Source organism: Enhydra lutris, unplaced genomic scaffold, assembly GCF_002288905.1.
Source record: "Enhydra lutris kenyoni isolate GAN:26980312 unplaced genomic scaffold, ASM228890v2 scaffoldscaffold93, whole genome shotgun sequence".
In the NCBI taxonomy this organism is placed as follows: domain Eukaryota; kingdom Metazoa; phylum Chordata; class Mammalia; order Carnivora; family Mustelidae; genus Enhydra; species Enhydra lutris.
The window spans coordinates 3,862,873-3,888,128 of NW_019154177.1; the positions used below are offsets into that span (position 1 = coordinate 3,862,873).

The 25,256-nt window shown below is 48.2% G+C and overlaps 1 protein-coding gene across 3 annotated transcripts in view; it reads left to right on the forward strand.

Annotated features, from left to right (window-relative positions):
• The window catches only part of LOC111138641 (RHO family interacting cell polarization regulator 2), a 210,826-nt gene that overhangs the window by 148,141 nt on the left and 37,429 nt on the right, over positions 1-25,256 (forward strand). For all 3 annotated transcript variants that reach the window (XM_022490673.1, XM_022490672.1, XM_022490674.1), the window contains exons 2-8: positions 7,857-7,983; positions 9,325-9,480; positions 10,239-10,317; positions 11,832-11,855; positions 12,927-12,980; positions 17,317-17,466; positions 21,294-21,357. In XM_022490673.1, coding sequence (XP_022346381.1) covers positions 7,857-7,983; positions 9,325-9,480; positions 10,239-10,317; positions 11,832-11,855; positions 12,927-12,980; positions 17,317-17,466; positions 21,294-21,357 — 654 coding nt within the window. The remainder of the gene's footprint in view (positions 1-7,856; positions 7,984-9,324; positions 9,481-10,238; positions 10,318-11,831; positions 11,856-12,926; positions 12,981-17,316; positions 17,467-21,293; positions 21,358-25,256) is intronic.

Genomic DNA, 25,256 nt, shown 5'->3' on the forward strand with positions numbered 1-25,256 from the left:
GATCTTCCTCTCTATGGAGAGAAGTTTGTAGCTTGGTTGAAGAGAGAAAATATTCAGGAAAATCGTTATAATACAGGTGGGTCCCTGAATCTGTGAGTTCTCAGAGGTGATGCTCTAGATTTTACATTAGTATTAACAGCGAGACTTCTTAAGCACTTACTACATACCAGGCATTGTGTGTGTTTGCTCATTGGCACATCACAAAAATCCTCTAAGGGTTTGTCCTTTATATAAATGAGGACCCTGGGTTTCAGAAAAGTAACACATGAAAGTTCCAACAACCATTAAGTGTCCAGCCCGGACTGAGCCCAGATTCCTGTCCTCTCTACCCTGCTACTTTCCTGGAGCCTGAGACCTAGGTGCCACTCCTTGCTATTCCCCACATCACCGATTGTCTCCCACCTGCTTAGGTATGGCCGTATCTTCCTCTCCAGTTACATTATTAAGGCTGGTTAAAGCAGAGATCCGTTTGGGTTCTCTTTGGATCTTGGACAATGGTCGAAGCCCGCCAGTGCTGAACACACCCCATATACTTCATTATGTCTTGATTGAGAGAAATAATCCCAGTTCCCAGAGATTCTAAAGATGAATTTCTTTCCATTTCTCCCAAGTTCATTGAACTTTACCTTCTAGAAAGCACTCCTAGATTTTAGGTATGTTTTCAGGCAGATATCCTACCATCTGCAGGGATGATGAGAAGTCAGGTTTCGGAGATGTCTGAGTAGCCTTGCAATTGTAACCCTGAATGATGCCTTGATCTCAGCTGGACCTCATAATCCTTGCCTGTTAACATGGGCAGAAAATACTACTCCCATTCTACGGACACCAGATTGGAGATCCAGCAAGTTTGGGACTCGCCCATGAGGCCATGTTGGCTCTTCCGTCTCTTGAGGAATGAGGCCATGCTGGGTTGTTCTATAGATTTCTGTATCCATCCAGGTCACTTCTTAGTGTCACGTGTCATGCATGCATTTATTATCTGGTTAACAACGTTGGCAGCTGAGAAGCAAATATTAGCATTGACTTCATTTATTTTAAAGCAGTATGTTACAAAAAATAGCCAATGAGTTAAATATATCTACTTTTTTTTTAAAAGATTAGTCAACTTCTGTAATAGGTACCTTGCAACCATATAATAAGCAGACACCTATTTTAGGTTTCATCTTAAATAATCATTTAGCATAGCTATTTACATCTGGCCCACATGCCTCTTTCAGACAACTGAATTATACTTCTGCTCCTGACCAAGATGTGGGGGAGCATAAACAGGATGGCACCGTTAGGAAGCAGAGCAGAGGAGCACAAAGCAGGCATGCAGAAGTGACTCAGAAGAGGGGGTGGGGGAGCCGCGTGCAGCGTCCTACACGGCCTCGGGATCAAATCACGAAGCCATCACCTCTCAGGTGGTTGTTCATTGATTCGGCCTTTCCCTTTTCAGGTCCTGGTTTCTTGGCACTTCCTCTTGCAGAAGGAATGGTGACTTTCTCTAAAAATGACTTTTGAATAGTTTTATTGATGTAGAATTCGCATACTGTGAAATTCATTCATCCTGAGTGTACAGTTTAGGTCTTAGGAAGTGTGTCCAGTTGTCTGACCATGACCATAGCACAGTTTTAGCATGACCCCATGGCCCCTCAAAGGTCTCTCCTGCCCCTGTGCCTGCTCCCCTCCTTGGCACCAAGCAAACCCTGGCATTGATGAGAGCATTTGTCACCTTTGCCGGCGTGTCGCCCCAGCCACCTTCCACCTGACCTGCTGGTCATCGTCCCGTCTCAGAGGATTGGTCTCAGTCTGACTTCTGGGGAGCGTATAGCTTTGAAACTGTGGCGACTGTTGGTTTTTAAGTAGACCCTCTCCTCTCATGAGAAATGCTTTGGTGAGAACAGAGATACCCCTATTGGCATCATTCAGAAATCTCAGATGTCTCGTATTTCCTATCATTGGTGGGACTCTTCCAGAATTACCCGTATGTGTTATTAACCAGAAGATTTGGTTAAATAAACAGAGTAAAGCACCCTAAAAGCCTTTCTCTTCAAGGGTTAGGGCAATGTCATGAGCTTTGGTGTCCCGCAACTCAAGCATGAGCTAATGCTAATTGTTCCCTCGTTTCCCAAAGAGAAACCCTGGTGTCACCCTTGCAGGGTCCCCCTTGCCTTTGGCCACATCTTAAAATCAGAAATAAAAAGCATGTTTCGTATAGACTGGTCGGATTTCCTTTTACTTTCCAAAGGAGCACATGAACTCTGGGGTAGACCTAAGTTCCCTTTTAAAGATAGTTGAAGGAAAAGGCTCATTTATAAACCCCTCGACATGGCCCTATAAAAAGAATCTGATAAAAATAAGCAGGATACAAAATTTAGCATGGATTATGTTCCAAATCTTTATGTTTTAAATGGGAAAGGAGAGACTCGAGGAATACGAAATACACCGAAATTCTACTGGTGATTGTCCTCGGGTGATGGAGCAGGCTAGTTCTCTCTCACCGTCTCTGTCCTGCCTTCTTTCCACTTCTTTTGTATTTTCCTGATATAGCAGAGTGCTTTTATGCTTAGAAAAACTCAAAATAACCCAATAATTCCCATTTCCGCCAACGAACCTCAGTATACTTTAACGGTCATCTTCACATTCCTTCTGGCAGATGAGACCGTCTGTCCATTTCCTTTATGGGTGAATCCATGCCTCTCTGAATTAGTCAGCGTGGAGACTTGCCGAAAGGAGGTCAGCCTGTGACTGGGTTCTCGGTGTCCTTACCATAGCAGCCCTAACCTCACGGGGCCCCAAGAGGAACGGCTCCAGTCTGGGGAGGGGGTTCCAGCTCGAGCCAGTCAAACTCCCAAGAACGGACAAGACCACTATAAAAATACAGTGGAACATAGACGTGTGACCACGACTGAGCTTTTCAAAGGTTTTTCTTCCTCTTTTATGACTTCTGCTGGGAGTGTAACCACGGGCTATGTGTAGGGCCCTGCTGAGCCATAAAAGCCGTCCTCACCTGCCACGCAAGCAACTCTCTGGGGGTGATTTCTACCACTCACTCATTTCTTCTTGACAGTTGGCCGACTGCTACGCTCCCCAGAGAGCTGGCTCTAACTCCCGACTCTGAATTACACTCAGATGTGCACATTCTGTTTCCCGTCTAAACACGGCAGGAGACCCGCTGGAGGGAGGGAGGGAGGAAGGGGGTGTCCTTGATCCCCTGGCCTCTTTTTATCTGCCTCAGACCCTTCCCCAGACCCTGCCATCCCCAGGCTCTGTGCCCTTCTTCAAAACCTGTCTGCTGATTGGAGGAGCTACCTTCTAATTTAAACAAACTTGAGGACTTAATGTCCAGGGGTGGCGGTCCCTAACCGGGGCCCAGGGCACCTGTATCCCTGTGTTACGATGTATGAAATCCAAAAGCCCCTGGTCCGTGCTGGGATCCTATCACTGTGCAGCAGAGGAGGAAGCCACAGGATTCATTGCAGAAACAGCCGAGAGAAACAGCTGGGCCTTCTGGCTTGTTTTTCTAAGAGGCTCAGCTCCGAACGGGAGGGCGTATTTAAATCAAGGTTCTTGGGATTCTTTCCAGAGGAGTTCCGTCCTTCTCATAGATTGGTGAAGTGGGAGAGCTGCCTGATACAACTGCTGGGCCTCTTGCAACAAAGCACAGTGAGGAGCAGACCCCCAGCTTGACCAGAGGCCCGAGAATTTGGAACACCAATGACATTATTTCTTAGAAATCATATTTCTCCTTTGCAAGCCTTATAAATGTACACAATAATGTAAATATATTTGTTACCCAACACTTAACCAGGTATGTTCTTTTTTTTTTTGTCCTTTTATAAATTGAAGCATCATTGACAAGCAATAGCCTGTGAATTTCAGGGGTACATCACAGCAAGTCAGCGTTTTTCCACATTATGAAGTGACCCCCAGGATAAGTCTCATTGACATCTGTCCCATCATATGTACCTTTTGTGCGACATTCTTTTTCCTCCAGTCCTAACTCGGGGCAGCTCCAAATGTCTGCAATTCCTAAAAAGATTTTTGCATGGCGGGACACCCAGGTGGCTCAGTCACTGAAGTGTCTGCCTTCGGCTCAGGTCATGATCCCGGGGCCCTGGGATCGAGCCTCGTGTCGGGCTCCCTGCTCAGCTGGGAAGTCTGTTCCTCCGTCTCCCTCTGCCCCCCTCTTTCTCTCTCTATCTCCAATAAATAAATAAGTAAAATCTAAAAGAAAAAAAAAATTTTTTTTGCATCATACAAATCATACATATTTCCTTTATGAAAATGAATACAAACATTGAAAGATGGCTGACCCCTCCGTCCCCCTGCTCCGTAGACGGTCTTGCGGACGTTTTCTGAACTTTTATATTCTGCGCACATGATTGTATGTTGTTCTGTTTGTAACGCTCCTGGTGTCACACTCTGTTTTGTTCTGTAGTTTGTCCTTGGATCTTTCTACGTAGGTCTATTGACTTTAAAACTGCCACAGAAGATCCTGTCCCATGGTTTTCCCATAACGTACTGACCATTGCCCGAAAGATTAGCGTGCCTATCCTGTCCGTTTCTCTACTGCTACATTGCCTATCTTGAGCAACCCCCGTAGAGGCCCCTTGGTGAACTTGAGTCTTTGTCTACAGGACAGACCAAAGAGTAGACGTGATGCTCTAAAGGATCCCTATGTTTTACTTCTCGAGCACATACTGCCAAATTACCCTCCAAACTTTGGGTACCGCTTTCTACCCCTAAGGACAATGATACTGCCATTTCACTGCGGTCCTTTTTTTCCAGTTAAGGCTTTTAGGCCAAAGGAGCATCCGCTGTTAAGATGTAAATTGCTCCGAGGAAATGACTGGTGTTAAGTCTTTAAAGCTTTGAAAGGCAACCGTGTCGTTTTGGGGGTGGTTTGGCTGGACGCTGGGAACACCGCATCCGTGGGATTTCTAGGAAGCCAGGAAGGAGCCTGCAGACTTGGCTGACTCAGCAGGCCCCGAGGTGGGAGTGGAGTCACCAAATAGGTGATAACAGAGCATCTGTGGGATAACTTGCAAGTGGGAAGGAGATGGGAGAGCTGGAAGACGGGTCTGGGTCTGGAAGAACTGGGAGAACTAACCCTGTTTCAGGATTAAGGGTGTGGATGGGGCATGTGTGTGATTACTCTCGTTCCTAAGACCTCCTCCTCTGTCTACCCCGTCCCCACCTTCTCCCTTCCTCCAGGAGCCTGACTATGTGTAGGGACTGCACACACTAGTTTTATGACTCTCCTGGGGCAGCGGGGCAGCCTCCAGGAGAAAGGACCTGCAGGATAGAGATCTCAGCCTAAACCAGCTCTCGGCCAAATTCTTTCCCACTGATGATCATTTCTAAGACCAGAAAGGCTCATTCCTACGGATCATCCATTCAGCCTATAAGTATGATGAAAAGCTTCTCAGGGTTTTACCCATCCCAAAGCATTTCACATTCTGAGAACCTTGGGCAAAGGTTTGTTTTAGGCTCATGACCTTTCCTTATCTATCACTTAACTAAGGAAGAAGGTAAATTATTCTGCCATCTGGTTGATATGTTTTACTCGCTCACTGTTCAATTCGTTTAACAAGACAGTTAAACTTTGCAAAGAGAGGCTTATTTAAAACTGAATAGTCCTTTTTAAAAGTTGGATTTGAGAAATTGTAGCAGATTATTTTAACTGAAGTTTTAAAGTTTCCAAAAAAATTGAAAATTTCAGCTAACATCACCCCCACCCCCTTTTCTTTGCTGAGATGAGACTAATAATCACCTGAGGGCCTTTTCAAAGTCTGGATCCCCACGTGGCACTCTGCATTAGTTAAACTGAATGCCTGGGAAAGGGGGAACCAGAGGCCCGTATGGAAACTACCAAGACAATGGATAAGAGAAAAAAAATCTTTTTGGCTTAAAAATTTCTAGGAAGTACAAGATAACTGTGCCATTAAGATATTTTAAATGCTTTCATTCTTTTCCTGTGGTCAAAGAACCCCATAATGCAACAGCAGATCGAGTGAACAGTAATTTAAAAAATGAGATACAATACTAATAAAATTTGCCACAGTTGAGCGTGCAACTACTGATCTCTGCTCAGGTCTTGATCTCATGGTCATCAGTTCAAGCCCAAACTGGGCTCCATGCTGGGCGTGGCACCTATTTGAAAAATTTTTTTTGCAAATTTAAACCTTACGGTGCGTTTTTGTTTATAACACGAGTACAGAAATAACACAAACTGTAGCATCTTCTTGATGTTCATGACGAGTTTGCATGTAGACACAAAGGTCCTCAGGCATGCTTTCTGCACCTGAGCAGTGGACAGACCTCTTCGTAAGCGGCCAAGGACACTTAGGAGAACCTCATTAAGTCCTGCATTTTGTCCTGCCATTGGTGCACTAGATACGAACTTTACTGCACTCACACACTTGCACTTTATCAGTTTGAAGATTCTAAAGAATGCCTGCAAAACTTAAACTCACCCCCAGCCCCTCCCAAGGCTGGAATGGAAAGGGTGGGACACTAGCCCCAGTCCCATCCAGGTCAGAGAGCGAGCTGGCTGCCTCCTGCAGGGCTGGCCTGGCTGGGAGTGACTCAGCACCTGTGCATTGCAAGAATGCCTGCAGAGCCCAGAGTGATTCTTCTGGGGGGCAGCGGAGGGAATGAGGGGATTTAACAACCAGCCGCCCTCTGGGGGAGGAGCCCTCCATTCTCTCTCTGGGGAAGCAACTCAGGCCAACCTCCTTCCTTTGCTGAGCTGCCAGGAGTGCATTGACTAAGGCCTGGCTGGGGGCGGGGGGCTCTTCCCTCACACCCTGGCATCATATCCTATCTCCTGGCATATCTGGATAGACGGGAAGTTCTGCGGCCGTGTCTCTTAGCTGCTTAGCTTGCTTCCTGGTTGGGTCTTTCGAGGACAGTGGTTGATGCCTTCACAAGGGCCAGTATGGTGTCTGCCCACCTTGGAAGCCCTCAGCCTGGACAGTAGCTGCCTCCCCCTGCCCCTGGGAGCCTGCTCCTCGACCGCCCCCTGCTCCGGGCTGAGGGTCCCTGCTAAGACAGCGTGCTTCCAGTGCGCCTGACCTAGGGGCATAGAGTTCCCAGACAGCTCAGACCCGTCCTTTGGGGGAAATGACCTTGGACTCACGTCCCGCCAAAGCTGTGTTTGGACAGTCCGTCTTAGTCGTATGTGGGGAGTCGAGACAAGAGCCAAGCAAGGGGCGGAATGGGGTGGATGCTTCCCACCGTCTTCCCCTCTCCTTCCGTCCCTCTGCTCTGGTGTGCGTATCTTCAGAACATGAAGATGAGCCTTTGCGGCAGGATCTCTGTACTCGCCTCCTTCCGTGAGGCCACGATAGTGCACGATCCTATCTGAGACTTAAGGGTAGAGAAAAGGAGAACACGTTGAAGTAAACTCATCTCTAAAGAAACCTAGTGTTTTCAGCCATCTGGCTTCTCAGTGTCAGATTCTCCCCTGAGATTGGACTGGGTTTTGAACGTGATTCAGGACCTGGCTAACGCTTTGACTTGACCTATTTGTGTGTTTCTGCTGTTGTTTTTCTTGTTGAACAGAGGTAAACATTCCGAAGTGTTCATGTATTTGAACCTTGTCTTAAATATATATATATCCCTGAAAAGAAACCTCAACCTAAAATAACTGATAATTGTGTGCAGTTTCTATCTATTTCTGTCTCAGGAGGTGGGTATCTTTTTTTTCTTCACCTGAGAGCTGAACCCTTTGGCTTGAAAAGAGCAGGTTGTAGGACCTAATGGTCGCATGACTCACCTCACCTCACCTTTGCCATTGTTGACAAGCGGAGTGTTTTTTCTGTCTGGACCTGCCTGTAATTTGCCCTAATCTTTCCACTCTCTTCCAGGACTACCAGCCAGACTCCCAGAAATCATGTTGGTAGGATCCCAGTCCTTCTCGCCTGGGGGCCCCAATGGGATCATCAGAAGCCAGTCCTTCGCGGGGTTCAGCGGCCTGCAGGAGAGACGGTCCAGGCAAGTCGGGTGTGGTTCTGTCCTGGGATGTGGCTCGAGAAGGACGTGAGCTCATGCCCTCAAGAGGCTCTGTGAGCGTGCAGCCTTGTCAAAACTCACACGCACGCACGCACGCACGCACGCACGCGCACACACACAAAACAAGAAATTATTTAAATCTCTTTCACGGAGAAGATGTAATGTACCAAACATTAAGTGCCACAGTTTCTTTTCTGTCATCTAGGATTCCTCCTGCCAAGCAGATGGCTGAGGATTTGGGGTAAGCTAGCGGTTTGAGCGCCTGGCTCTCCCCACCCCCAGCCTTCGGGCCGCACGTTTCCCACTGCAGCCACGCCGGGGAGACTGTATTTGCTGTAAGGTTGTGCGGTGGATAAAGACAGCCTCTACAGAGCGGCTCTGGGAAACAATGTCCTTCAGAAACAGGCTTGGGAAAGTCAGTCCTCTGGTTTCTCTGGAATCTCCCTTCCTCTAAAATAGGACTTCGGGGAACTCAAGCAGGAACATATGGGTCACGAAATAGGTACATGGAATAAGTCTGGCCTCAGTTTTTCTGAGACGACAGAGGTCTTGGGCACTCGGGGGCCTACATGCTCTGGCCTGTCATGTCCCCTCTGGTACAGACGGTTACGTAGAGGAAAAGAATCACCTGGGAGGCACGGGGCAGGCACCTGCCAGACCCGGGGGTCACGGCTTTCCCTTAGACAGCGGGTCGGTGAGGTTCTGGCCTCTCAGTCTCCCAATCAGATCTGTGGTTGGGTTCTTAAGTTGTCAGGTGTCCGCCTCCCCCTGCGGGCTGCTCCCTGCCACTAACAGGAACACTGAGTTTTGTGTTCCACCTAAAGATGATGCCCTCCAGAGAAAGAAAGCTTAAAAAAGCCCTCGGTTCGGCTACATGGCCTTCCTTGAACACCGTCTGGTGTGGCATTTTATCCAGAAACTCCTCGTTCACATCCTAGTCGAGTTTAGTGAACGCTTGTGCCGGAAGCTGTGCAGCAAGCGTCTTCTGTTCGTTGGCTTCTACCCTTCTGCTTCTTTGTTTCCTTGGAAGCACTTGTCCTTGGCTTTCTATAAGGTTTCAGGGGTGCGGGATGTCTTCTCTCAGGGTCCCTGACCTGACCCTGGGGAGCCACTGCCCTGTCAAGCTTCCAGATTTCGGCAGTTTATAAATCTCATAGCAAATCGACCAATAAACCGCATGTACGATGGCTCAGGTGTTCAGCCACTGGGGACCTGTACCTTCCCCAAATGACATGAACACAAACACAAGATGATTCAGAGGGCGTTTCTTTGCTCAGACCCTTTTGGATCCTGAAACTCACAATTTCCTTTTCCTCCGCACAGATGTAACTCCTTCATCGAAAATCCCTCTGCGCTCAAGAAGCCTCAGGCCAAACTGAAGAAAATGCACAATTTAGGACACAAAAACAACAACCTCCCCAAAGAGCCTCAGCCTCAGCGAGTGGAAGAGGTCGTCAGAGCCTTGAAAAATGGCCTCGAGTAAGACCATGGATGCTATTAACCGCCTAGAACGTTTTTCCTTTCTAAAATCCTCGGGGGCCAGGAGGGGAGCGCAGGAAAGTTTTTACAAATCATTTTAAAGTGTCTATTGCTGTAGTAGGTATTTTATTCTCGTACCGTAATTGAGGAAGCCTTAAATGAGTCTCAAATACGTGAAATATGTCGGGTTTCTACATCACATCCATAACCTTGAGGGAGATCCAAACTAGTGATGTGTTTAACTCAGCACAGTGTTGGGTTTCACATAAACAGCGGTGGACAGACAGCTCTAACTTGGTGATTGCTGAGGAAGGATTCTGAAACCTTCCCGAGTTATTATATTACACAGTATACTGTATATGTATTATGCCATATTATCCTACAGATTGTTGGCCCAGAGTAAGATCCCGCTGGTATGCGGGGAGACCTCTAGAGTCGGTGTTGTATTTAAGGGGACAGAATTCTGTGAGCCTGGACCCAGGATAGCTGCCATCCTTGTTTGGCCGCACTCCCTCCCCCACTGCTTTTTCTTTTTTGGACTTTCCAGCCTCACAGGGGTTCTCCTTTTTGGCCATCTGGGTGGTACCAGAAATGACTCCTGGAGCTTTCAGAAAGTCGAGAGATTAGGAAACACACAGCCACTTCCCCCCACCAACTCTGCCCTCCCCAGAGCAGGTCTCGGCTTCCTCATCCCCTTTGGAAGGACAAGGTCAAAGCCAGCCCAGAGCTCACGAGTATGTGTCCTGTTATTTTTGCAGTGAGTATCTGGAAGTTCACCAGACAGAGTTGGACAAGCTGACAGCTCAGCTAAAAGATATGAGAAGAAACTCTCGCCTGGTAGGTACCATCCAGTCATTAGGAGGTTAACACAGTATTCCCTTTTTGGACTAAGAATCTTTTTTTTTTCCTTCCTATTGGATGGGGATGTATAGCTGGGGAAGGGGAAGGGGATGGGGACGAGCAAGAACCTTTAAGAAAAGCAGATCCAAGGGGCAGAATACTATCTGCTCCCTGCTGTGTGTTTGAGAAAGAGGTTAAATTTCTTCTTAATGCTTTATTCTTAATACTTCTCAGTATTTTCCAAGCATGTTGATGTGGATACACTTTATAATCAGGAAAAAAATACTAAACAGAAGCAACTACATGGCCCTACTCTAAATCATAAAAGGACAGGAAAAGTTGGGGTGCTCCTAGCATTTTGTTAGCACAGAATTTGGAGCCCAGAACTACTAAGAAAATAGGATAGGTCAGTGACATCAGCGAGGGTGAGGGGACCCAAGTGCACCTGTTATGAGAAGGTGGGAGGAGTCCCTGTGCCCATTCCGTTCTATTTCCTTATGCTCCGGCAGCTGACAGGTGGCCTCTAGTTTGATGACTTTGTGAGGACTTGTCTGGTTGATCTATACACCTACAGGCCACCTGTATACTATTTTAAATGATTTTGTTCAGTTCGAAGTGATCTTAGACCTTAATGTCTCAAGGTGTCAGAAAGCCTAGAAAAAGTCCACGTGCTAGGAGATACCACAGAGCCTTAATGGCCGTCGCCTCCTGCTGCTTTCAGAGACCTGCTAAGATGTGCAGTGGTGTCCTTCGCACAGGCTTAGAGACTAAAAGCTTTATAGAAGCTAAAGATTTTACACCCCGATGATGTTAGAGTAGGAACCACTCCATCTCTGTGGGGAGTGACTCCTTACAGGATGGCCTTCCACACTTCCGAATGCCCTTGACCATCCTCAGTGGCAACACATGTTTCTCCTTGGAGAACAATGGTGAATGGATGCAGGAGCTCCGGCCGGGACCTGGTGTTCCATAAAAAAAAAAAAAAACAACAACGAAAACACCTCCTGATGGGGGACGTGGGAATGGCGTGTCGATTATTCTGTGATATTATGAGCACACAGGAAATGAACTTGCTTAAAAAACAATTTGTGAAAAGCTTATCACTGCCCTCCAGGACGCTCCTTAAACACCAGTTTTGTGTGTTTACAGGGGAGGGTGAGTGTGTGTTTCACTCATCTACCCCTGCTCCATTCTCTGTTAACTTGTTTTCCTTATTGAAAAGTTAATACGAATGTATGTGCCCCTCAGGGTATAAGAGAGGAGAGGGGAAAGCAAGTGAGACCTTTGGGTGCAGAGAGATTGCACTGGAATTCTGGAGACACAGAGGATAAGTAAATATCGGCTCCTAAAGTACTCTGCCTGCTATTTCAAATAACCCAGCGAAACTTTACAGGAGTGATCATTTCTTCCCCAGTAATGCAGAAATGAACACTGAATCCCTCTGTTGACCTCAACAACAGTTTTGAGGAAACTGTGTTCTAATCCAGACACCCCTTTTTTTTTTATTTTAGGGTGTGCTTTATGACCTAGACAAGGTAAGTTACCATCCTGTGCGGGAGTGTTGCGGGAAAACAAAACACGGCATATTTGCGGAGAGATCGGTGATTTCCTCTTTAGGCATAACCAGATCTCCAAGAACTGATGATTTTTCTCAGCCTAGTGAAGGTCATGCTTTTCTCTAATGAGGGGTGTGAATAAGTACCATGATCTGTAGCTCCAATAATGTCTTTAAGGTCACTTCTATAAAAATGCCACCTGGTTGTAGGGTTTCTCCGCGTGCTGGTAAGTTCTAAGAACTTCCAAGTGTTGGAAGGCCCTTACCTGTTGTTCTCTCTAACTGACTACCGTGTTTCATCAAATTGAAGACCTCTCTGATGGGAAAACACGGCGTTATTTTCTATGACCCTAAGGGCAAAAAAAGTGATTCCAGGTAAACCCTGGCATGGTTTGCTCTATTCACTTAAAATTTGTATCTTGTACTTCCTGACAAAACTCTTCTAGCCTTCTTTTAAATGTAGATTGTGTTTTTATTTACTCACATGTGCTCCTGCCGCTCCCTTTGCATGCTTTTCCATATACACGTCATTTTGATGCTGAATCACGGTGTAATTTTTTTTTGAAGACATTTGAAAGGGTAATTAAACTTAATGCATGTAATAACAATATTTATAACTCCAACGAGGAGATGACACATGAACCACTATCATTATATTTGAGCACGTACAGACAGCAGTTTCAAAATGCACCCCAGTTTCGGAGACACCAAACTATAGGGGGGTGAGTTCATCTTCAAGATGAAAAAATGTGTTGCTATCTTGCCAGAAATCCAGCAAATTCCATTTGGCTGGCCTCCCTCGGTGTTTAGCACAAAGATTCCAATTACTAACTCAAGTTCATCTCTCGGAATACTTGTTTGATATTTTAGAAGATACTTTCCGAATTGTTATCAGAGATTCTTTGAAATAGCCAAGATGGGAAGAAAGAGGAGATATTTAGCATTTTCTGGTAATTTGGAGGATGAGATTGGGAAGAAGATACTCTTGCCAGTCGAGATCAGTTAAACTGTTAATGACTGTACTTTTTCAAACAACTTCTTTTAATTTCAGCAAATAAAAACGATCGAAAGATCCATGAGACGCCTGGAGTTTCACATTAGTAAGGTAATGAAGTTCCCGTTGTCTGGGCTTCTGGGTTTCTGTTCTCAGTCACTAATCAGTATGCCTTTGGTCTAAGCACGGCATCCAGTCCACGGAGAATTGCTTACCTAAGTAACTCCTAAGCTGAGTCACAGTTAATTCTTCCAACAGTCAGGAAAGATGGAGAAGCAGGAGAAGAGGACCTGACACTCTGGCACAGCTCTGACTCTCCTTCGGTTCAACAAACATTTAGGTGGCTCCCACGGAGCCTCCTGCTGGGCTCTCAGCTCCCCTGCAGTCTTCCTAAAGATTGAACCAAACTCACCGTACCAGACACTTCACACTTGCGTTAACTTGGTACCCCATAAACTTCTTCATGAAGCCCTTAAAAGTACTTAGAACAGCTGCCACGTATGTCCCCAAACTCTTTCTCAAGCTCCCGGCTCCTGTCCTTCCTCGCATGGTGTGGTTTCCAGGCACATTTTCTTTCTCTGTCGCCTCCATCAATGTGGGCCATTTTGTCAGGACCCCTGACACCCAGCCCCAAACCCTACAGATAGTTCACGGATGGTCCAGCCAGCCTCGTGTGGAGTGGGACTCTCAGCCCCTTGCTATGGACACTACCACGCATTCCCCAGGCAACCTGAAAATAGTTCCCCTTGGGAGCCACTAAATCCCACCAATGGTAATTCCTGTTTCCATCCACGTGCGTCGGTCTCTCTTCCAAGCAGAGAGACTAGAGTCCTCAGCCGATCTCTCTGTGAGGAGTCAGAAGCCCTCGTTTCCAGTCGCATCCTCTCTGGGCTGAACCGAACCCACGCAAACCTTGACTTTCCGCCCTGTGCGGGGAGGGACATGCATTCAATCTACATGATCCTAAGAAGTCTTTCGTTTTAAGATTCTGTGATGAGTTAGATGTATAGAAACGGATGTACACGCAGCTGCCTTTGCATATTCCCACTTTGAAAAATATCTACTACCCGGGCGAATCTGAAATTACTCCCATTTCTGTTAAACTCCGTAAAAACACAGTGACATCCATTCAAAGGTATCTGTGTGGCAGGCAGGTGTTGGCAAGTCACTCTGTTTGGTTTGAAACGCAGCAAGAAAACAAAATCGCACTCGGGTGGGAGAGTATTTCTCCATCTTTTAGCCATTGTCGTTAGCCAGGACCATCCTGGGGGTCACGAAAGGTGGGGGGTCGGCTATTGTGCACCGCACAGCTTCCAAGTGATATTGAACTGAACAAGCCCAGCAGTTGACTTGGTGAGTCTCTGCTGACATAGGGGTGAGACCAACACTTGCCTACAGACTGGCAGTTCCCACTCGAGTGGGTACAGAGTTACCCTTTATCCTGCGGGCTAGTTCCATTTGGCTAGGATAGGTTGGCATTGAAGTAAAAACAAACAATTAACTCTTCTGCCAATGCAGAGTAACAGACTGCATCTTTAGGCCTAAACCGGTTTCCCCATGAGCAGTTTCCTGTAGAGAGAATTACAGTCTCAGACTTGAGCAAACCCAGTAGTGGGGAAAAGGGTAGAAGGGGCAGCTTCCCAGGGTACCCTGTGGGTAAAACAGTCTGGCGGGTGCTGGAAGAAGGATCCACTCTCATGTTTCTAGGGGTTTTGTGGAGACCAACCCCACGAGAATGATCTGCAACGTTTATGTAAAATTCCAGATTCCAGCCCGGCCCTGAACTACCAAATCAGAATCCCAGAGAGGGGGCCTGGGCATCAGCATTGTAACAAGCTCACCAGATGAATCTTAGCTTGGCATTCGTGTATGGCAGCCCCCCACCCCCGCCAGCCATCAACCCCAAGATTTCATCAGCAGATTCACCACCCGTGACCTTATATCTGCCTCTTAATCAGAGACAGACCCATCGACCCCACAGCTGAAAGGCTGCTTTCCAGAGTTTGGCCATTGCTCTCAGCAAAGTGGGAGTGACTTGTTGAGGGAAAGAGCAACAGAGAATCCTGTAACCAGACAATAATTTTAGTCTGTTAATGTGCCTCTTCTGAGCTGAGAATGATTGACCTCCAGACAGAGACAGCAACGGTGGAAAATTCTGCCTGCTCTAACGGGTCCTCCTGACACTTTGTCGTGAGCACCCGAAAACCTGCCTTCAGAACAAAAGAGGGATTCTAACCTCTGAAACCATTATATTCATCTCCACCTTCCCCTGGTCTACGGCCTTCTGAGGGAATAAAGTTTGCCCTGAAATGAAAAATTCAAGTTGTCCGAGGCAGGTTCCTGCCTCGCAGAAGTCCCTAATTTCCTTTGCCTGTGCCAAAGGCTGGTGTTCGGGTCCTTTTCATCTGCCTGCAAATTCCTGTGGTTAGCTGGCGAGCGTGCTGACGATGCGGAGAGCGCAAGACCGTGGACATATATCCCATCAGCAATAACCAGGTGTCTTCCACTCAAGCACTGTCCATACCTGGAGCTGGTCTTTGTTGCAGGAGACTGTCCCCTGTCCTGAGGGACGTTTCGCGACACCCCGGCCCTCTGTCCCTACCAGATGGCAGTAACACCTCCCAGCTGCGATGCTGGAAAAAACAGCCCCAGCTTTTTACCACATGTCCCCTGGGTGTCAAAGCTGCCTTGGGTTGATGGGGAACTGCTGTCTTTGAGACAATAAGTGCTTATCAGGCTTATAGAATGAGTCCGATCCACAGTCACTTACAAACAGTATATTATTGTTTGGAATGTAAGCATAGATGTATAGCAGAGAAATGCCGAGTTCTGAAATGTTCAGTTTGATCAAGTTTTGACCGTTGTGCTTCACCCTCATTTTTTTTTTTTAAAGATTTTATTTATTTGAGAGCAAGCATGAGCGGCGGGGAAAGGCAGAGAGAGAGGGAGGGAGAAGCAGGATCCCTGCCGAGCAGGGAGCCCAACTCGGGACTCCATCCCAGGACCCCAGGATCATGACCTGAGCCAAAGGCAGACACTGAACCAGCTGAGCCATCCAAGTGCCCCTCTTCAACCTCATTTTAAGAATAATTTAACAGATTTGTTTTCTCTATTGTTGAGGCTCTTTATTGAAAATGATTTTTGCGGGGCACCTGGGTGGTTCAGCGGGTTAAGTGGCAGCTGGCCTGGTGATAATTAGAAGAGAAACGATTTGGGGTGCCTGGTGGCTCAGTGGGTTAAGCCTCTGCCTTCGGCTCGGGTCATGATCTCAGGGTCCTGGGATCGAGCCCCACATTGGGCTCTCTGCTCAGTGGGGAGCCTGCTTCCCCACCCCTCTCTCTGTCTGCCTCTCTGCCTACTTGTGATTGCTCTCTCTGTCAAATAAATAAATAAAATCTTTTAAAAAAATGATTTTGGGGGGGATTTTATTTATTTGAGAGAGAGCAAGAGCAGGGAGAGGGGAAGAAGGAGAGGGAGAAGCAGGCTCTCTGCCGAGCAGAGAGCCTGATGAGGGGCTTAATCCCAGGACCCCAGGATCATGACTTGAGCCAAAGGCAGACGCCCTATTGAAGATGATTTTGTAAAGTCTTGACTCAAGTTCTTTTTAAAAAAAAAATGCTAAATGTAGATGTGTGAATATCACCTTGTGACAATACTCTTAAAATAAAATGGTAGGAGCCTTGTGGAAATCCTTCCCATGCTTGTTCCTTATGTAGAAGACTGTGGTCTCCATCACCCAGTACTTGGCTCACACAGCCTACCAATGTTAAGTTCATTTTTATTTCGTGAATTTGAAAAGAAGGCTCAGATTGAAATCTGCTTTGAAAGAGAAAATGGATCCCAGTGGCTAAAACAAAGATGATTTGTCTCCGGCTCAAAGGATGATGCTTCAGGGGTTAGGGAGGGCCTGGGTGGCTCAGTCGGTTAAGCAGCTACCTTTCCGCTCTGGTCGTGATCTCGGGGTCCCAGGATGGAGCCCCATGTGGGGCTCCCTGCTCGGAGGGGAGTCTGCTTCTCCCTCTGCCTCTGGCCCTCCCCCTGCTTATGCTCTTGCTCTCTCTCAAATAAATAAAATCTTTTAAAATCGTTTTTTGAAAGATTTTTATTTATTTATTTGACAGTGAGAGGGAACACAAGCAGGGGGAGGGGGAGAGGGAGAAGCAGACTCCCCACTGAGCAGGGGCCCTGATTCAGGACTCGATCCCAGGACCCTGAGATTGTGACATGAGCCGAAGGTAGATGCTTAACCAATGGAGTCACCCGTACGCCCCAAATAAATGAATGAACTCTTTATAAATAAATAAGTAAGAGGATGATGCTTCTACCAGAGTCTCCTTGCGGGGGTCAGAGACTAAACATCTTCCAGACTGAACGATGGCCGGGGTCCCTTCTTCCAAGCAGGGTTGAACAGTGCTGTCCCTTGTATTCCCTCCTGTGACTCCAACAGGTGGATGAGCTCTACGAAGCGTACTGTATCCAGAGACGTCTCCAGGACGGAGCCAGCAAAATGAAGCAAGCGTTCGCGGCCTCGCCGACCAGCAGAGCTGCCCGGGAGAGCCTATCGGAAATCGGCCGCAGCCACAGGGAGTACACGGAGGTAGGTCCCAGCCAGCGGGGCGGGTGGCCAGGGACTGCCCGGCAACGTCATTCTGCCCTAGGGAGATGTCCTACTGTTTGCCTCTCCCGCACTGTTTTGGGGCAGTCCGTGGGATCGTTTAAGATGACCGTCCAGCCGTTCCATCGGTATTTTGGCTCAGAGTCGTCCCTGGACGCCACAGCTTTTGTTGGCCTTTCCTGGTCCCTGAGCATCGCTGTTGGGCACTCGTCTCCTTGTGCCTTGGAACGCGCTTGCTCATGACCCTGAAAACCCACACGAGGTCAGAAGCTATGAAGCTGTTCACTGATCGTGTCTTAAAGTCTCCGGGCTCTCTGCTGCCCTGTAGTCTTTGCGCAGGCAGGCTACGGATTCCCATCTAAAATTTCAGGGGCTGCAGGAGTAAGCCACAAGGCCCTGGTTTTGAGATTCTAAGTACACGCCAGAATTTTCTAGCGTCCAGGCTAATCTGGCTTTATTCCTGGAAGTGGCACGGTCCCAGCGGTTAAGATAGCTACGCTGAAAGCTAGTTATCACCAACGCCCCTGCCTGTGATGATTTTATCGTAAGGAAGTCCCTTTCCTTCTTGAAGGAGACAAGACAAAGAGCCTCGAGCAGAAGTGGGCCTCGCTTGGCAGAAGAAGTGGGCCTCCCCTGGCTTCTGCCTCTGAGGCCCCTGCATCTGACACAGGGAGCCCTTCCCTCCTCCTGGGGTCATCTGATACCAAGTGTCCTTGATGAAAGACTGAATTATTCAAGCAGCAGGGCTCACTATCCCCTGGTCTGCTCAGAGATCGAATTTCATGAATGAAGTCATCAGCCTCCTGGGGGCTCATGAGGGTCTGCCAGGCGGTTCCCAGGGCTGAGCCCCTGTCCCAGCCTCAGGAGGGACCCTATGCGTTGCCTTGTATGGTCACTCCGGGAGCGCCTCTAGTCTGAACTTTGTCTCTTTTTGTAGTCCGGAAACACAGCTTCTTCACCTATGTTCCCCTTTCAGATGAATGCTTGTTAGACGCATAAAATAAAACACGTGGAATCCAGGAACTCAAAGGAAACCAATGATACTGAAATAGTTACTTCAGTATTAGCAGTCCAGTTATCAAAATACCTTGAAAGCAAAATAATTTTGATACAGTGCTGTTTTGTTTACGCCACGTTATTGTTAGCACATCAAAATTAAATCATCAGCTCTAACATTGCCACAAGTTATAGGAAGTTATAAAATTTTAAAGCAGCACAAAGTATGAACGATTGTTCAAGGTTGGTGTGAGCACAGAGGTGATTTCTATCAGTCGGAGCCACAGGCCCGCCTCATACCACTGGGGCTCCCTTCCTACATTCCTACACTTCCACACCATGCATTTCATGTAGAGGTTGTGAAATCATGGGGACTTTCTCTTCCCGCATCCAAGTTTATGGACCCCGGGGTTGAGACTCTGGGTTAGAAGCAGCCCCAGTTCGTGAGACCTCACTTGTGCATGGCTCAGGAATAAAAGAGCACTTAAAACGGGCCCTTCAGAGTCCAGGAGCGGTCCCTGACCGCAGCCCGGAGAAGCTGCCCGTTCTAGAACATTCGCGGGCCATTTCCGAAATACCCATTCTTGCTCAGGTGCCAGCACATGGCATCCAACTTCACTCCCACGTTTGGAGATGTAGAGGACCGTTTCAGCAAGAGGAACTGTGCCTTCGAGGAGAGAGGAGTCAGAGTTCTGTAGCGTCCTGCCTGACATGGGCTGGTTTTTTATCTTCGTGACCCAGCGGGTCTGGGATTTGAACACAGAGAGAATGTTTTGGGTGAGAGCCTCGGGGGGCTGTGCCAGGACTCATCCCCAGCTGCCTGGGTGCCACAGAAGAGCCTCCAGACCGCAGAAGTCCTCACCTGCTGTACCAGCTCCCCCCACCCCAGGTTTTCTGGAAGTCACCTGTGGCAACCCTGCCTGGCACGCTGATGTCACAGGCATTTGGGGAAAGTGTCCTGTGTTCCTTCCCTGAGCCGTGCAGGGCTCTAAGAGAAGGGGTTCACGATACTAAGACTTCATTTCAGGCAGCACAGAGCTCAGACTTCAGGAAGTTTCCCCAGCGTATGCTAAGCAATCCGAGGCACCAAGAGCTCACAAGGGCGAAGTGCCATTCTCTTTGCACCCCATCCGCACACCAGTGTGGGAGAGCGATCTTCTGAAAGCACGGAGGCACAAACAGGAACAGGACGCTGTCACCTCACTCAGCAACCCTGAAGTCCTCAGCTCACAAAATGCAATCAGGACCACTCCCCGTCAGGGCTCCTGGGGTGCGGTTAGTGGGCGTGGCCACCCCTGGGGGCGGGGCCCCACCGTGGAGGTGGGCTGCTGAGGGAGAAGACGGCAGGTGCCACCCCACCCCCACTCTCGGGGGTGGGGACAGTCAAGGTCAAGGCAGCTTCCAAAGCTGAAGCCTTCTGAGCTGCCCAAGGGCCCCACTGGGGAGAGCAGCTGACCGCCCTTTTCCTTTTTTGATCTCGAACTGCGATTGCTCTGTGTAGGTCCTAAGATCAGGAGGAAATAGGGCGGAGGGGGGGGTAGTGACATGTCTAACCACACTCTTAGATAGTGTCCCCCTTTCTGCCTTCGGGGTCCCTCAATAGTAGAGCGAGTGGGGGACTGTGGTCAGGCCCAGGAGTCATTTTTGGGGCACCCTAGCCTTGCCACAGGAACCCAGCCTCACTCACTCTGTAGGGTACAACCCTGTGGCTACTTTGCATCCACAGGAAAGTCGAGACTAGTATAATAAACACCATCGACCTTTACCAGCTGGTAACATCTTGCCATATTTCCTTCCCTTCTCTCACCTATGCTCAATTTTTTCTTTATCCTTATTTTTTTGCTGAATCATTTGACAGTAAGTAATGGACGTCACGACACTTGACCCCATAAGAATTTGAGCCCAGAACCCACAGTGGTTGCCCGAGTATCCCCGGGACAAACACAGGCCATCCCCATAGCTAAGACCATTAGCAAGCTGAGGGAGTTACGGGATAGCCTGTGCATTTTCAGACGCCGCTGTTTGGTCTGGTCACGTCCTTGAGGGCTGTTCTAGTGCTTTGTCCTGCAGTCAGGATCTAATGGAAGGTAACAGGTGGCATTCGGTTTTTATGTCCCCTTAGCCCCTTTTGTCTAGAACTTTTTCCCCGCATTACCATTTTGTAGAATCCAGGCCACTTCTTACAGAGTATCACGTTCTGGATTCGTCTATTTATCATATAATTTGATGAGATCATTGATGTAACCTCTGAATGCAACACAGCAAGTCTTCTGCTGTAGGAGATCCCAGGGTCAGAGACTTAAGAACCTTGATCTTCTCCATTTACTTTCCTTCTTCCTTTTTTTTGGGGGGGGGGTATTCTTTGAGAGAGCGAGATCACAAGCAGTGTGGGATAGGCAGAGGGAGAGGAAGAAGCAGGCTCCCCACTGAGCAGGGAGCTCGACGTGGGGCTCAGTCCCAGGACCTGGGATCATGACCTGAGCTGAAGGCAGACGCTTTATCGACTGAGCCACCCAGGTGCCCCCAGACTGCTTTCTTTCTTATCTAACATCCCAGTCCTCATCATTGTGCATGGAAATAAGTGAATTTGTTCTTTTGTGCTCTGAATTTCCAGTACACCAGAAGGCTGGCATAGACTCGGGGTGGGAGGGGACATTTGGTCTGGGGGTGGGTAGCTCCCTGCTAACAGGTCAGTGCCCCCTGGTGTTCAAGACCTCCAGCCTTAGTTGTCTGTGGCTGCTCGAATGTCACGGGCTTTGAGCTGTTGGTGACCGAAGTCTCGCGCTGATGCCAGTTTTCTGTTCTCTTCACAGAATATGTGCACCATCGAAGCAGAGCTGGAGAATCTGCTGGGGGAGTTCTCCATCAAGATGAAAGGTACCCTGTCCCCCCCGTTCAGAGAGTGCGGCGCCATCTCCACAGACAGAGCTCCCTAGAGTTTGAGGGCACCCACTATTTTTATTTTTCTTGCAAAGACAGGGTTTTTGTAGAGGTAATGTGGGGAAAAAGTTCTAGACAAAAGGGGCTAACGAGACATAAAAACCAAATGCCACCTGTTACCTTCCATTAGATCCTGACTCCGGGACAAAGCACTAGAACAGCTCTCAAGGACGTGACCAGACCAAACAGCGGCGTCTGAAAACGCCCATGCTCATCCCTCCCCATTTGTGAATGTGTTGATGTTCTAGAACCTTCTAGTCCAAGACTTGCCTGCACCCTTAAATCTTTATTATGGCAGAGCTTCAAGCATACACAGAAGTGAAGAAAATGTTAACAATGAACCCCCTATCACCTAGACTGAATAATTAGTAGGATTTTGCCACGTTGTCTTCATCTGTCTTTTCATTTGATGATCTATAACCCAGATATATGAGTCTGCCTGTGTGTATCCCTTAAAGAACAGGGACTTCTTCTTACATAAATAACCACAATAATATCATCACATATTAATAAAATTAATACAGCTCTGTTATTAATCCACTCCATTACCCAGTTGCCCCAGCTGCCTCAGAAATGCTTTGTACAGTTGGTTTGTTCACGCTGGGATCCATATAAGGTCCATGTGCCATGCTTGGTCATGAGGTGTCTCTTTGGGCTTCCTTTCATCTAAGCAGACCCTTCCCATTTTCCTCCTACCGTTGAAACTGCTGTTATACAGAATATCCCACGTTCTCCGTTTGTCTTTTGGCTTCTTTGTGGTATTTTAGTTGTTCCTTCCTGCTCACGTTTTCTGCAAACTACCCACCCATTACTGAAGGGTATTTATTTTTAGTGTAAAACCCACAAAGGACTGCATTTTCCTCCTTTGCCCAGTGCGTTTCCGGTGTTTGCTCTGGAAAGTTCTGACCTAGAAGTGTGATTGGTTGTTATTCTCTTTACCGTGGCGTGTTCAGAACAAAGAGGGCCCACCAGGGCTGGGAAACAGAGCATGGCCCAGTGTTGCGGGCAGGGCTCTCCGATCGGCCACAGCCCCCCCTTTGTCTTGAGTTTGGGCCTGTTCACTGTGGTAAAGAGGGCTGGGGCGCAGGCGCTCTGGTCCTCACGTTCCTGCAGCACCTTGATCCCTGGGTTGTTGCTAATGGAGACTTAATCACCCTCTCCATGACTTTTTGCAATTAAGGGAGTAGATAAGGGGCACTTTTTTTTTTAAGTGCTCAACAGGAGAGCTCGTTTTCTGTTTTTCAAATGAGTCAGCATGGCGCTGTTTCTGTCAAGCGCTGGGCACCCCCATGAGAACATGAGAGCCACTCTGAAGGAGCTACTCCTGGCATAACAATGACCTTGACCTTCAGCTTCCCCAGGGGCTGCATTCTTCCCTAGAGCAGAGCTGAGTGTGAATCGGTTTGACATTCGGTGTGACATCTCAGCACTCACTGTCCCGGGAGTTCTCCGTTTATCACTTTCTCCTTTACTGTCTTCGTGTTGGGTCCTCACCTGAGCTGCAGGTTCCAAAACCGCTCAGGCTCTGTCTCGGACCCAGCAAGTCAGGATGATTTCATTAGCGGATGATTCTGGAAAACAACTGCCTTGAAGCGGCGTTTAGCAGAAAGCACGTTCCTCTTGTGTCTGCCGACCCTCGGCATCATCCGTGCAGCCCAGTCAGTCTACAGCTGAGAGAGACTCAGGTCACACATATCTTCTGGCGGTGAACACCGGGAGGACCAGATTTCCCTGATTTCTGTTATCCAGTGCACTCATTTGTGGCGGGGTGATCATTTCCCCATTTTATTGACGGGAAATGGGTGTTAAATGACTCGTCCCAGAAGCCACATAGCAAGTTGGAGTCAAACTTGAGACTGAATTCCAGGGCTTCTGGCTTCTAGAACGTTCCCAGGCTCAATCTCCTATAAGGAAGGAGGTTCGAAGAACCAAGACTAGAAACTGTTGCTCAAAGCATGGTCTCTTCTGTAGGAAGGTCGTCTCCAGTCCAGCCCACAGGCAGCATGGTGGTCAGGGAGACAATGGTGCTGGGGGCCCACCATCCCTGAGGGACCGGACACCAGCTCTGTCACAGCCCTGGGTCCTAAAGGGTTGTCCTGGTGACAGAACCTCCCATTTGCTGAGCTCTTCCATCTCTGCCTCTCCCTATTCCCTCTCTCCTGCCTGGTCTATTTCCCTCACTTCCGTCTGGGCCCTCGGTTTCCCCCAAGGGGACTCTAGGCCCGAAAGATAGTCTCCTTTTTCATTATACATTACTCCCCCTTTGCACTTCCCTAATCTAACATGAAAACTCAGAAATGATAACCAGGAAGCCTTTCAGAGGGAACGCCTCAGTGGAAATCTTCCTCTCTCTCAGTAAAGAGAAGCCGCCTCAGGCTGCCAAGAAATCTACATCTTTGCAATCAGCTACTTTCTTATCTGTGATTCCTTCTGGGAGAACATAACCACCCCCCAACGCACAGACTGATGTCCCCTGAGGAGATTTCATAATATTGTCAGACCTGGTAACCCAACTTCCTCCCACCACACCCTTCCACACTTCCCTTTCTGCCACACCCAACACAAAGAAAACAACCCTTTTGGTTTTGTGTGAATGTGTGGCCCCCTGGGGTGTGGGTAGGTTGATGATAAAAACAACAGATGGGTTACAGAGCCCCTGCTCTTGGCCCAGCACAAGGTTGCATCCCCATGAGTGGCCCTTGGCTTTGAGTTCCACACAGTCCACTGGAGAAAAATGGACGTAGGAACCAGTGCATTCTAATTCAGCAGAACGAATGACCGCTTGGACCAATGGGGTGGCCGGCTTGTCTCTGCAGCCCCCAGCAGGGTGGGGACGAGGAGAAGGGTGCCACTCACCTATCTTGAGGGAGGGAAGCAAGAAGGAAGGAGGAAGGCTCCCCATTGTAACATTTGAATTACAGCGAGAGGGACTGTTCTGGGCAGGTGAACAGCAGTGGGATGGTATTCACCAAAGAGGGGAAAACATGTTGACAAATGGCAGGTGGACAGGCCAGGTGGGAGCCCATTCTAGAAGAAGAGCTATGGCAGTCCATGGGCACTGGATCTTAACGTGCCTTGAATGTCAGGCTAACGAGGGAGACTCTGCTTAGCTGGGACCTAGATGAAAAGTGGTCTCTCAAGGGAAACCACCTCTCCCAGCTCTTGCTTCATTCCAGTGACGTTCCCGGCAGTGGGCATCTCCAAGCCTGTGTCTGCCTCTCCAGCTTTCGGGGCAGGGCGTACCTTGACAGAGGGAAGAACTACCCATGAGCTCGTAAATCTGCACTATTTATACCTGGTCAGTAAATCAGGAAGGCCTGGAACAGAACTCCTGTCTGTTCAGCTGCTTGACTCCTTTCCTTAGAGCAGAAAGTGTGACTTCCTTACCTTGATCACACTCCACCCGCTGTGAAACTGTTAATATTATCGCGAATACCCAGCCACCCTTTTCTGTGTGTATATGCTGTCAGCATGCGTGATCTGCTCTATCTTTTTAGAAAGGAAGGTCTTCATAGAACTGGCAAAAATGGGGAGCATTCTTCCAGCAGAAAAGTCTCTGAGCAAAGGAAGGAAAGGTGTAGCATCTGGGCCTTCCAAACAAGGCCAGAGAAGAGCCATTTTCTCAGTAATGGGTGTTTACAGTAAAACAGGCAAAAAGGTGCAGAAAGACAGATCATAGAAATAAAAGCCCCCAACCCCCGCCAGATGCTCACCCCCACGATGGTCTGCAGAGTGACCATAATGAAAGCTCTCTAGACAGTGCAACAGGAATCACAAAACTGCTGAGAAAACATGAATCTTACCCCAGCTGTGAAAATCCCAGCAGGCCACTGGCC